We start from the raw sequence: 13,384 nt of genomic DNA, 5'->3' as shown, positions 1-13,384 counted from the left end.
CGCCCCGGGGATGCCCCTGGGCTCCGGGGCAAGCGTCTGGCTCTGAACGGGGCCCAGTCGGAGAGACACCGCGCTCCGGGACCGGCCGGGGGGAGGCGCGACCGATACGGTACGGGACCGACCCGGTGGGCCGGGACCGGCCCCGGCGGGGGGTTCCCCATGCCTGGCCCGGGACCGACCCGGTGGTCCGGGACCAGCCCGGGGGGGCGATCCCCCCATGCTTGACCCCGGACCGACCCGGTGGCCGGGGACTGGCCCCAAAAGGGGGTCCCCAGTGCTCGACACGGGACCAACGCGGTGGTCCGAGACCGGCCCTAGGGGCAGATCCCCCATCCTCGACCCGGGACCGGCCCCGGGTGCCGACCCCCACCTTCAGCGTCAGTGGGACCGGGTCAGCCCTTTGCCCCCTCCACCACCAACCCCCCTGGCAGAGGGGCTGCACAAAGCTGCTGATGGCACCAATGGGACCAAAATCCACTGATCTCCAGCTGTCCAAGCACCAAATTAACGTTATTCCCACAAAGCACTAAAACCACCAAAAATCACCCATTTCTGCCAGTCCTCAACAGAAACATCAGAGCCAAGTGCTCCCCTGAGCACAGTTCTCTTAAAACAAGAGATTGCCTAATAAAGCTGGACAGCTTTTGCTGCATGATACCACCGGATTATCATCAACTAATCAGATTAAAACCACACAGAGTCTTTGATTTTATTCACTAAGTGCCCATCGCACAGCTCCCTGAGGGAGCTGCAAAGATCTGGTACCTTTTCGAACCAGGCCCGAAGCATTTTGCCAAACGATGGTTTGGTGAGCAACCCCACTAAGGGGGATCCTTTGCGAGGAGGAGGAACTGACGTTTCAAGACACACCCTGTCTTTTCAGTTCGGGAATAAAGAGATTATTATGCACATCTAATTATAAATGTCAACATTTTACGGCTGCTATGTTGAAGCGTGAAGCTCTAAGTAGCCCTGCTAGGAAGGGCTGTGAAGTGAAAGGTCTTGTTATTCCTCCTGTGAGTTTTGCCAGAGCTTGTAAAGCACGGTGACATTTATAATAATCCCCTGAATTTATGTAGCACCTTTTGTACTTTTAAGGATCTTAATTAAGCTTTGCAGCTCCCTGAGCACAGACTAAACCCATTTTGCAAAAGAAGAGCCCAGGCCCTGCTTTGTACAAAATATGTGTCCTGTTTCAGGCAGGGGTAGGACTTTTCCATGCCAATGACCCCCGGCAGCACACCGTTACACCGCAGCAAGGGCATGCCGTACTGGTATTCCCACCCAAAGGTTACGCCGCTTCAGTTACACTTGTGTGGTTAAAGCTGGGTTAATTTAAGCTTTAAACTCCGGTGTCATGCAAGCCTTTTGAATGGAGGGTGCCACTGGAGGGTCTATCCCGATTTACTAGAAATCCACAACTTCTAGCGCAGCCTTTGGACATGAAACCATGTATCGGCACTCCCGACTCCGCACAGAAGCCCCATGCCTTCGCTTTACAGCCCTGCCTGCAGGCAGGCAGCAGAGCAGGGATGAGCAGGCAGCGGCCCTCATTTCCTATCGCGGATCTCACAGCTTTCCCTCGACGCCTGGAGGTTGAATGGCTCGTGAGTGATCCCAGCACCAAGACCTGCCAGCAGCTCCAGCCACATATGTCCACCTTGCAGAGCCGACAGACCCACCAGGACATTTATTCCCCTGTATCTGCAGAGCAGGTGCTGAGAGCATCAAGTGAATTTCTGCTGCAGAGAAAACCCTTTAACATTTTGCTACCTCTCTGCACCAGAGAGATTTTTGCAGTCTAGGGGGATTTTGGGGTGCAGGCACCCTTGGGTGGCTGGCCCTGTCCTCAGCCCCTGCAGAAAGATGCCCAGGGCAGCACAGATTCGTGTTTCCCACTTTGGGTGTGGGGCCTGGGGGCTCCCACTCGGGCCAGGCTGCTCCAGTCCGGCAGGACCCCTGCTCCTGCTTGCAGCATTTCGGGTCGATGTTGCCACCTAGAGGCCCCTGCTACAACGATCGTCTCCTTGCAAAGTATTGGGAAGGAGGAATTTTTTAATTCAATGCAAAATTTCAAAGCAGCTTTTTTGGGTTAGGGGCTGAGGGGGAGGAGCACATTAGTTGCTCCTACAGGTGATGCGGTTTTGACTCAAAATGTCAGTGCGTAACGCTTTGCCAGCTCTCCCCAGCCCATGTCTTGGATGGCTGATCAATGGGCACAACTCATCCTGCTTCTCTTGCAGCCCCAGCAGCTGTGCAAACCCCTCCTCTCTACTCTGAGACTATTTTGAGGATGGGGTAAAAAACTCAAAGCGATGCATTTGCTGCCGGGGAGGAAGCAGGCCCACTGGCAGGAGCAATGCAGGCAGCAGTACCCACAGCAGCTCTGCTGCCAGCACCGGCTCCAGGTGAGGCCGTGACAGATACAGCTCCAAGATCTGAGAGTGCAAGACTCCCACTCTGAAGTCTCACCCATGAAAGCAAAGCTTGGAAAGTCACAGCCATCTCATCCCCACTGAGCGGGTAGGAGGTCTGCACAGGCCCATACCAGAAATCCAAAACATTTGAAGTATGTTATGAACCAGCTGGATGGAGATATCCTTCTCCCCTCTCAGCTGTGGCTCAGGCTCCTACTTTTGCTGCTGTTTAAAACCCGCAGGGAACATGCCCAGCTTGATCCGAAGACTTGCTGGCTGCAACCCCAAGGCTGCCTCTGGCACCCGGGCAGGGGCAGGCTCAGGCTAACATGCGAGTGAAGGCAGCCACGCAGGCAGAGGAGGATTCCCATAGGCAGACAGGGTTGCTTTCCCTGAATGAGTGTGCAGATAGCACTGCCCAAATGCTCCTAGTTCAGGCTTGGAGCAGGGCTGGAGGCTGGTACCTGCATACCCATGAGGACAACACCACCGTGGCAGAGGCCGCGGCCCCCCACATTGGCACCACGGTATCTGTCCTGCAGGGTGCAGGCTGAGGGCAAAGGAGGGTGAGGAAGAGCCTCTCCTGCACTGAATCAGGCCACGGTAGAAAACAGGTTATTGCCCAGATTTAAAGCCATCCCCAGGAGCCCTTCCTGCAGCTCCTGACATTCATTCCCACGGCGCCTGGCTTGCTGTGCGCCGAAAGGTGACAGATGCCCCACTGCTGGGCTTTGGTCCTGTCTGTAAGCAGCCCAGCAAGTCTCAGTGTCATTCCTGGTGCTCAGCAGTCACATCCCGTCTCCGGGGATCCTTTACTGAGCAGCCACCCATCCCCTCCCGCATTATGTGCAGAACAGGCATTTCCCACCTGGCTCTGCACTCCACCTTGCTGGCCACAACATCAAGGGCAAAGCTAGAGAAGGACGGGGGATCTGGACACACAGGGTCCTTATGTATGCATTTACTCTCATCGCCTTTTATAAACCCTCCTGGCAATAGCTGCTACTGGAAGAAGTCCAAGGAGAAAAATCAGGGGGTTTGATCAAGACCGCGATGCACTGACCACAAGGAGAAGAACGATGCTGTGCTCCCAGGGACCAGGCTCTGGCAGAGAAGCATTTGGGCCAGTTTGGCCTCAGACACCTCCTGCCCCCACACCACGTGCAGCACAGCCGCTGCGTGCAGCCTTGGTCTGGCCACCGCTGCCAGGACACATCCCAGCCCCAGGCCAGAACCTGGACACAGGTCCATGTGCACGTGACCTGCGAAGCTGAACATAGTACATAGCCATAGTACATGAAGCCATAGTACAAAAAGCAGCAGCGATTATCCTTTGCAGAGCTGGTGGTACCTGCTGATGGCAGACAGCAACATAAACCGTACCTAGAGTCAGCTCTGCAGCAGGTAACAGGGCTTTGGAGGTGATTTAGGAAGCTCTGCTCAGCTATGGTCTTTTACAGCAAAGAAATCCCCCGCACACATGCGACCTCGGGTAAACCAGCCCACGGTTACATCACTCCGCTGGAGTCCAGCTCCGAGCTCCCTCAAAAAGCAGCTCCACAGCCACAGCTCGAACACATGCGAGCTAGGAGTTATAGCCCACACCAGTCTTTGCCCTGGTACAGCGAACCCTGTGCACAAACCCTTCCCTACATCTGTGTGGGAACTTGGGCAGATGCCGGCATGGGGCTCCCGGCAGGAGCAGCCTTGCCACGTGCCAACGCTTGGCTCCTGCCGGACTCACCTCTCCCAGCACACGTGTGCTGCCGCTTGCACTATCCTCCCTGTCCGCCTGCTTTCCTCCTCCTCCACAAGCCTCCCTGTGCCGACAGCCACTTCTTTCTGGTCCTGTGCCTTTCTTTTCTCTCAGTCTCCCTTGCTCAGTCCCTCTCTCAGGAAATTAAAGATAATCCTCCCTTTTTTTGCTGCCGGATTCCCTGTTTAACATTCGCTGCGTGTGCTTGCACTGATTCAAAACGGGATTAGACTTTCTGTTGCTTTGATGTCAGTTGGGCTTTGCACTTAAGGCAGAGGGGGGAAAAGAAACTGTCTGTTAACAAACCTCTTGGGTTCTGCACATCCACTTGCACCCATCCTGGAAACAGAGGTCAGGCACATTTACCTGCAGAAACTGGGTCCCCTTCCAGGATCAACCCGGGGGGAATATACTAACTCACAACCCCAGCACCATGATCCCTGCGCTGGACATTATTCCCTGGAAATGCCCAGTTTCCACTCTGAATCTGTTATCGTCCAGCACCGTGGAGGCTGAACGGCTCCTCTCAGGGGGGAGGTGTCATTAATCATCCGAAAACCACAACTCGTTGGCTGTCAGTGAATATTGCAACCTCCAGCTGCCGCACGGCAGGGAGCATGTGGGCCACCGGCATCGCTTCAATAGAGATTGGGGCTGAGGGCTCCCCACCAGCAATACCCCGAGCCCCTCGTTTCTAAGGGAGAAGCAGGTGCTGCAGAGTGGCTAAGATGGAAATCCATACCCTGCTCCCTGTGGTGCAACACTTGTGCCAGTCCCTGAATTGGGCATTTCCCTCTGCTTCCTCAGTCTTGACCTTCATGCTTTGGAGGACAAGGACTTGGGGTTATTTTCACTGGCCAGTACCCCAACACCAGTCCAAAGGAAATGAAGAGCATTTTTCTCATGCTATCTGCAACAGTCTTGCTTTGCCTCCAAGGCACGGCTCCTCAAGTGTGCAATGTTCAAACTAGCTTGCAGCACAGTTCAGAGCTGGGACATGATCTCCCTTGCATCGGTGCCCTGCACCGATCTCACACCAGAAGAAAAGAGCCTTTTACACAGGATTCTGCAGAGCCCTGACCAGGACTGGGATCTGACAGCAGGTCGTATTCCTGCTCATCCAGGACAACCCTTTCCCAGAGTCTCCAGGGGCTTGCAGGTGGTTTCTGCTGCCTGATGCTCTGGCTCCAGTCCTGTCTGAGCTTCACCACAGGCAGCTGTGTCTCCTCTGGGTACCAGGCAAGCCTAGGGGCTGCAGAACTGGAGATGTTTGGTTGCAACTGGAACCAACCCAGCAGCTTCTGCAGGTTATTTGGGAAAGTGGTTCCATGGATGAGCACAGTCCAGCCATGGACAGGACCCACCTCCCAGCCCTGTCCCCAGACAGAGGCAGAGCCAGCACCTGCAGAGCAGAAGCGGGGGCACACCTAAGCTCTGCCTGGGATCTGGCAGCCACAATCCCTCTGTCACCCACACCACACCACTGCATTGTAGCCGTGGCTGGCACCACCACCGTGTCGGGCATCCTCCAGGATTGCCCAGGGCCTGGGGGAGCACCTCTGCCAACAGCACAGTGTCTAATCCGTTTTGCCTGGTGCACGCACACAGACTTGATTAATGCCTGCAATGAGCTCCATGCATCATCGGGGAGTAAAGGAGATTAACTCCACAGCACGCCTGCCTTGTGTTGATCCCATTCTCCAGGCCTTCTGATTAATGGCGAGGCCGCCTTATCTGTCAGCCCAGGAAACATGAATATCCGGGTTGACTGGGGATGAAGGGAAGCTGCGGGCGCTCGGGCTGCAGGCGGTACTGCCGGCCCAGCCACAGCATGTTCTTGCCACTGGGGCTGTGCTGATGCTCCCCATGCTGCCAGCCCTGCTCCCCATGCCTCCTGCTCCCTCCATTCCCGTTGTTCCCTGCCTCTCTGTGCCCTCCGCTCCTTCCTCCCAGCCCTTCCCTGCTGTGCTGGCAGGGATGGCTGGAGGGAGAGCAGCAACTAGAGCACTGATGATCCCTGCAGACATGCAACGCTGAAACCCAAAGTCTGGGGCTCCATTTCCCCTTGACGGTCAGCAGGGAAAATGTCATGGAGGGAATTTGGATGGAGGCCTGGAGTAACCCAGGAAAATCCCCTCCCAAGGCCACGGGTGAGGCTGCAGCTGACCAGTGCCGCAGAGGCCGGCCGCTCAGCTGGGCTATTCCCCAAGTGGACACTCACTGGACGCGGCGGATGAGCGGTGCCATCTGGACGGGCTCCAGCTCCTGCCCCTGGCTCACTGCTGATGCTTCATTAACAGCTCCCCCTTTCAGCTCCCATCTCCTTGGCTTCTGCCATGATCAGCTGGGCTGGCGTTTTGTTGTCTTGGGTTTTTTCCAAGTGGAAATGATTTCTCATTTCTTTTAACAATCAGGACACAGAGAAAGAGACAGGAGAGGAAGGAATTTCCAGGAGATGAAAGGGCAGGATTAAGGACACGGCTCTGGCTTTGTTATCCCTCTAGTGTGGCTAAGAAATTCCTTTCAGGAGAAGGCTTTAGTTAGCTACGTTTTTCTGACAGGAAAGAAACCTGGACCTAGAGATAGGTCTGATTTCTTGGGTCTGCTGACAACCCCAGCTGCAACCTCAGCAGCCCAGATTCATACATACACACAGGCTCTTATACAAAAATTCGCACAGCACATTTCAATTTGCTTTACAAAGGCACTGTCACCCCAGTCTGGAGAATAAGGCATAGAACAAAAAAAAAAAAAAAAAAAAAAAAAAAAAAACCAGGCATGAGCAAGGCTACCATGCATGGCGCCAGCGGGAAGAGGATCTGAGTGCACTGAACTACAGGGCTACGGTGGCTCAAGACGTGGGAAGGGGCCTTTGTGTAGAGGAATAACCCAGGGCAGGAGGCAGTAGAAATATCTCCATTGCCTTCTAGACCAACAGCCTTTCTCGTACAGCAGGAAAAACTGGGGGGAGAGGAGAGAAAGGCCCGGTGGCAAACTGGGACATTTAGAAAGCATCGCAGTGATGTATCTGCATCCTCTACTACCACAAAACCCTCCAGGAACTGAGGCAATCAAAAATAACATTTGGGGCTGATTTTTATCCAGATGAACTCTCTCCAAATATTTTAAGACAACCAGCAAAACGGCCAACTTCTGACTTGTTTAACCCTTCCCCTGAAGCCTGCATTGAGTCCAAAAGGAAGCACCATCTCAGAAAACATCTTGTTCTGTGACACTGACCTGCAAAACTGGACATGGTACTGGGTCTGCCCACCCCCACCCAGCACTACCCCAGCCACCTCCCTGTGCCTCAACTCTGCCCTGACCCACGCAGTCTTTCTGCAGCTAAACTTTCTATGTAGACCTGGACACAAAAGACCGAAAATCCATGCAGGTTTCCAGAGGAAGCCTCACCCCCACCTTGCACAACAACAGTAAATCCTGCCAGGGAAACATCTCATGCAGTCCCTCCGAGAATCACATTTGCCTTTTTTTGAGCCATGTTAAACAGGGAGCTCACACTGAACCCATGTCTTGCTCCCGTCTTTCCAACTAATGAACTCCCAGCTGCTAACAAATGCTGATTGCTGTTGCTGAAACGTCTGTCTCTGCTAACAGCCCAAGGGGCTAAGTGGTTTACCAATTATTGTTTTCATAACTGAGCATCATTTTACTTTTTCATTATAATTTTGAAAGGTTTCCACCTCTTCCAGTGCCCTCAGCCATTGCCTCCAACCCTGGCAGACGTCTCCGCTCCCAGCGGCAGCACAGGGCACACACGGCTGATTTGCCAGGGGGGAAGCAGAGAGGAAAGAAACATCTGGCTGCTCCAGCGACCCGGCTGCTGAAGTGAGCAGAGCTTTTCCTGGGGCCTGCAGGTCCATGTCAGGAGGGCTTCCTATCCCACGCTACCATTGCTAACAGCCCCCCTCTCAACATAAGACTTCAGTCTCCCTTATGATTTATTCCTTATTCATTTTACAGGTTTTGTGCTTCTCCACATCTTCTCCAACCTAAGAATTTCCTGGGAGATGCTGTATCAAACCCTTTACTGGACTTTAGGTAGATTCAACATACCACAGCTCAAAAATCAGCTATTACTGCTTTCCTGCCCCTGCTCAGAATCAGGCAGCAGGATTGCAGTCTCTGGTTATAAAACACCACCTCTTTTTTTTGATAGCTCTGTCATAAATCCTCATGCTTGGATTTGCAATTCCATGTGACAGCTCTTTCCAGGCACCGACTCGAGTTTATCTCGTCTCCCTGACTTGAACCTCTCAGGATGTTTTAGTTTTGCTTCATCTCAGATCTGTAATTTCCATTTCCAAGTTCAACATCATTCTCATTGGAAAAGGGTGGCAGAGTGCTCATTTTGGGTTGGGCAGACATCAATCCTCCTGCTCTGCCTCCTCTTGAGCCCCATCCACAGTTATCCCTGAGCTACAGATCTGAGCCAAAACTTCCCCCCCACCCACGTTCAGGCTCAGAAGGAATTGAGGTTACAGCTACCTCCTCCTTGCGCTAATGCCTGTTCTTGTAAAAGGGGAGCACAGTGACTAACACCGTGCCCTGGGGCAGGATTTGCCTCCCTTGGGGGCTCCTGGATGTTTCTGAGATGATACTGAGAGCTGCCTGCAGCTCTGTCTGGCAACAGGATCTGCCCATTTCACCCCTCCTCCTTGCGCTAATGCCTGTTCTTGTAAAAAGGGAGCACAGTGACTAACACCGTTCCCTGGGGCAGGATTTGCCTCCCTGGGGGCTCCTGGATGTTTCTGTCAGATACTGAGAGCTGCCTGCAGCTTCTTCTGTCTGGCAATAGGATCTGCCCATTTCACGGAGCACAATTCTGCATCCCTGACCTCAGCACATCGGCCACAGACAGCGGTGGAGCCTGCCAACATCTCTGCTTCTCCATCACAGGGCAAGCCCTGCTTGGCCCCTTGTTATTTTTGGCTGTGCTTTTGCTTCTGGGATCCTCTAACCCTTAGCAATGAAAACAAAACCACAGAAGGCTCCTGTCCTGGCCTTTGGCTCGTTGTTAGCAACCGGGATAGGCAGAGGCTGAAGGCTAAAACCTCAAATTAGCAGCGTGGGACTGGAATGAGCCAGGACTGACCAGGCAGCTCGGACCTGTCATTTCAAGGGCAGGAAGCCTGCGGGGGCGGGGGGGGGGAGGCAGTGGTCATCTGGTTTCAGATAAATGCCTACTTTGTGCTAATTAATTAGAAATCCAGTGTGGATAACAAGAGGGTTTAGATGATTGTTTAGCTAAGTATTCCAGCAAAGCCATGTGTGACTACCAAGCAGTTGAGAAAGGGAATTCACCCTGCTGTGTTCAGTAGAGACGCACACATATAAGAGAAAGCAGAGCCTGGGAGTTGGGAAATCGGGGCTTTGCTCATAGCTCGATCTCAGGCCACAGCTCCATGTTCATTAATACCAGCTCAGGGCAGTACCAGATCATACAGCAGCACTGATCTGAATCGAATCAGGTATCAAGACATGACAGCAACTTCTTTCCAATCAAGCCAGACCATATATGCAATGCACATCAAGATCAATGACAGCAACGCCTGAGTCACCATCAAGTTGCCTTGATGAAGCTACTCCTTCAAAGCTTTGGGTTTTCTGTGGTTCTTTTTAGTTTTTTTTAATCAAACGATTACATTCAGCACACATCCCTCTGTGGGGATACAAACAGTTGTGCTGGGATAATCATTTCAGGAAGATGGATAAGATGCTGCCTAAGTCAGCACTGCTGTAGAGAGAATTACTGTCAATTTTTGACCTCAAGCTCAGCATGTGGCTTTAGGGAAATTATTTAACTTTGCCACATGATATTTTCCTTCCCTGGAGGTGAGAAGTGATAGCAAAGACTCACTTTCTAAGATAAAGGGAGGGAAAACAGATCAGTAGCTGGAAAGTACTTTAACAATCCTGCCTGAAAAGGGGTAAGCGAGACTGATGTGCAGCTATCAGAGACAACAATATTCAAGTACTCAGCCAGTACAGAGGGTTGATGCACCACGTCTAACACATCCTGAATTAAATCATCCCTATCCCTAAGGCCACTACAAGGGCGAAACTTCACCCATTAGGCTACTTGATCAATATAAACAAAGAGCTAAGCAATAAAAATGCAGAAGCCTGTTCTGTAAGTGTGGAGTTGTGAATAAGGAGACCAGTGAGTTAGAGGGGAGGATTTGCAACTTGGCTTTTAGCGAAGGCTCCTCTCTCCAGAGTGCAAATCCAAGTAGCAGCTAGGCGCTAAATAAATACATAGCAAATGAGAAAGTCTCCATTTAATGAGAAATTATTTGGTGAAACGAGCTGGGGAAATGGTTTCAGTAGCGCAGTAACAGAAGCCAGCACTGCATTCTGCCCCACGGGATGCTGTGGTTCTACTCGTGTTGCGTAAGTCAGGATCTCCAGCTGGGACAGATGCAGGATATATAAACTCATTACTGAAATGCAAGAGCCTTTCAGGGTTAAACAACTGTTAGACCAGCCAGATTCATCCCCTAGTTGCAGAATTTGCCTAGCAGCAGCTCTGGAAGATCACTATCTTTCTTCATAACAGTGATGTTGCAGACAGAATGGTCTAAGGGTAATGGTGGTGCCAAGTTTGTAGGAATAAGTAATTTTTTTTCTTTTATGTTCAAGGGCTGAGCTCCATTTCCACACCTTTATCTATATCATTAGGCTGTTGAGATGGCAGTTCCCTGCTTAAATGTTAATTACTATATCTCTCTTTTAAGATGTGTTTTCAAGGGGTTACTGCCTCAATCTTCCTTGTAATTACATGGAGTGGTTAGTACAACTCCTCGGCCATATCCCAAGGTCCCTTGAGAACTCATCCCTGCTGCAGTTTCCAGTAGATGAGCACTCACAGAACTAGTCCTTCAGAGAGATGCTGTCTTCAAGTGTTCAGCCAGATAATGAGCCGATTACTGTGCCTGCTTCTCCTGGCAACAGCGAGCTCTATACGCAGCCAGGCTGTGCATCACCAACTGCTGCGGTTAATACTCATCTCCTTCTCTCTATCCCTTCAACTTGGTGGGACCGGTTTTACACAGACCAGCCCCTCTTTGGGGCAAGAACTTCCATAGATTATTGACCTAGCAAAAAGGGAGAACCCAATCTTGTCAAAGTCTGAGTACAAAAGCCCAATAATAAAACAGTCACATAGCCATGCCGCAAAGTGAATCACAAGTGCTGAGCACGGCTTTGTCATTGCAGCTATGACATGTGTGCATCAGGGATGGAGCGGCTGTGGTTTATCATGCCTCTACAGCCGAGAAGAAGGAATTACAGCTTCCTTCAATGCAAGGCAGTTTCTAAGTGAACAGCAATATTTGAGATTGCAAATTAAAAATAATGCTGTGCTTTGGAAACTGCTAAATTTAAATGTCAGATTCTTTCTTTAAAAGCTATAAGATAGCTAGTTCCTCTCCAGGGAAAGTGAGTAGGAGCTTGTCGACACAAGGAAAATGTTTGGAATAGCAACTGCCCACCAGTTTCCCATGCAGACACTCATACTCTGTACTTGAAGACTAGATTAAGCAAAATTGCACGAAGGTACTCACTGCAGAGGACAGCACCCTGTTCACAATAGCTCTGCTGCCTTAGCTCCATTATCCCAGTACACAAACCATAGCTTGCTTTGCAGTAGTAACCCTATGTAGATGAACACTAAGATTTGCCCAAGATGTGAGGAAAAAAAAGCATCTTTTAAGAAAACAGTAAGCGACTGAGAAACACCACGAAGCTGTGCAGGTTCAAAACTGTCTTATATATCACAGATACCTGCCAGGGAAAAACCTCTTGGGCAAATCACTGACTGAGGCAACTCCAGAACTCAGCAAAAACCTCACAGCATAGCAGACAAATTGGCCCCAGCCTGCCTCCAATTCCTAAGAGCTACAATGCCTGGACAAAGCATACTCCAGATTTCTGTCTACTGCTGGTCCACTAGAGGACAACCTAATAATGATGAACTCCTTTGGCTTACATAGTAAAAGGCCCATACTGAAAACGCTTCTGCCAAATCTGGTGTACAGCCCATGCCTGGATTGTTGCTATTATGTGTGCAGGACCTCATTTTTAATGGTATAGACTACTTCTAGTCCTGATTGATACAACCTCATGAAGCTCTAAAAAATGTCCACCCTTTGCAACTACAGAGAAAGAGAGAAGCAAGGGAGATTTCCAGACAGATGTAGTTTTTATAAAGCAAACCCAGTCCCCTACACTGCACTCTACCACAGGCAAAAAGCTGCCTGTTGCTGCTGGTTTTCTTGCAGACTTCTGACATGATATCATGCTTTTTCAGTGCAGGAAATGCTCAGAGGTACAGAATGATCCTTTCACCCTGGTAACATGTGATTTATCAAACTGTAATGCAGGAACCCAACTCAAATATAAACAGCGGACAGGAAGCACAACAAAATCATTAGCTCAAAGCCACAGAAAAGAGCAGGCTATTGCTCTGGAAAGGCATGGAAAAAGAGCAAAGCAGTTTATCAAAACCCAAGAGGGTTCTTGCCTAGTATTTTTAAGGCCAAAAAAAAAAAAAAAAAACACCACAAATAAAATCTGAGCTAGCAACAGAGCTAATTTCTGGAGCTAGGAAGCAAATGAGCAGGAGCAAGAAGTGGAACAGCAGAGAATTAATTACAAGTGAAGTGTCTCAGGTTGGAACTAGAGTTAGAGGGGTCAGAGGGTCAAAACAACAGTTTTCAGTGGGTAATTTGGTGCCTTGACATCCCCCAACCCCACTAGAGGGGATGTGCCCATGATTCGGGGATGAAAAGTGCATGTGTCTCTGTAAGAGAGAAAGATACACACTGAAGGCAGGAGACCAGAGCTACTTAAAAGATAAAATCTGCTATTCCTCTCCTACTGACCATAGCGAGAGCAGGCTGGCTGCAGTTGGGAGGGCGCAGATCCTAGCCATCCCTTCGGGGGCGGCAAGGGGAAGGGATGTGAAAGGGCGCTCGCCGCAGCCCTACCGAGGCACTGCCCAGCCCCCGGCCGGGAGCCAGCCCCCTCCCGCTCGAGGAGGGCAGCTCCCCCAGCCCCGCTCATCCCCTCCCACCCGACGGAGGTGGAGGGATGCTCTCAGACGTCGTGTCTGGCGGAGTCAGCTGCTCTTTGATGTCAGTACCTGCTCCGGGCTCGGCGGGGCGGGAGTAGGCGAGCGGAGCTCAGC

At 51.3% G+C, this 13,384-nt stretch overlaps 2 protein-coding genes across 2 annotated transcripts in view; one reads left to right on the top strand and one right to left on the bottom strand.

The window, feature by feature from the left end:
* The window catches only part of CASKIN2 (CASK interacting protein 2), an 80,452-nt gene that overhangs the window by 34,262 nt on the left and 32,806 nt on the right, over window positions 1-13,384 (bottom strand). The window lies entirely within an intron of this gene.
* Window positions 218-13,384, top strand: part of LOC104125322 (melanin-concentrating hormone receptor 1-like) — a 17,745-nt gene continuing 4,578 nt past the window's right edge. The window contains exon 1 of the mRNA XM_009637763.1: window positions 218-377. Coding sequence (XP_009636058.1) covers window positions 218-377 — 160 coding nt within the window. The remainder of the gene's footprint in view (window positions 378-13,384) is intronic.

This window comes from Egretta garzetta, unplaced genomic scaffold, assembly GCF_000687185.1.
Source record: "Egretta garzetta isolate BGI_Z169 unplaced genomic scaffold, ASM68718v1 scaffold34, whole genome shotgun sequence".
In the NCBI taxonomy this organism is placed as follows: domain Eukaryota; kingdom Metazoa; phylum Chordata; class Aves; order Pelecaniformes; family Ardeidae; genus Egretta; species Egretta garzetta.
The sequence above is the reverse complement of the archived record's forward strand: the minus strand, read 5'-3'. Positions and strand labels throughout refer to the sequence as shown.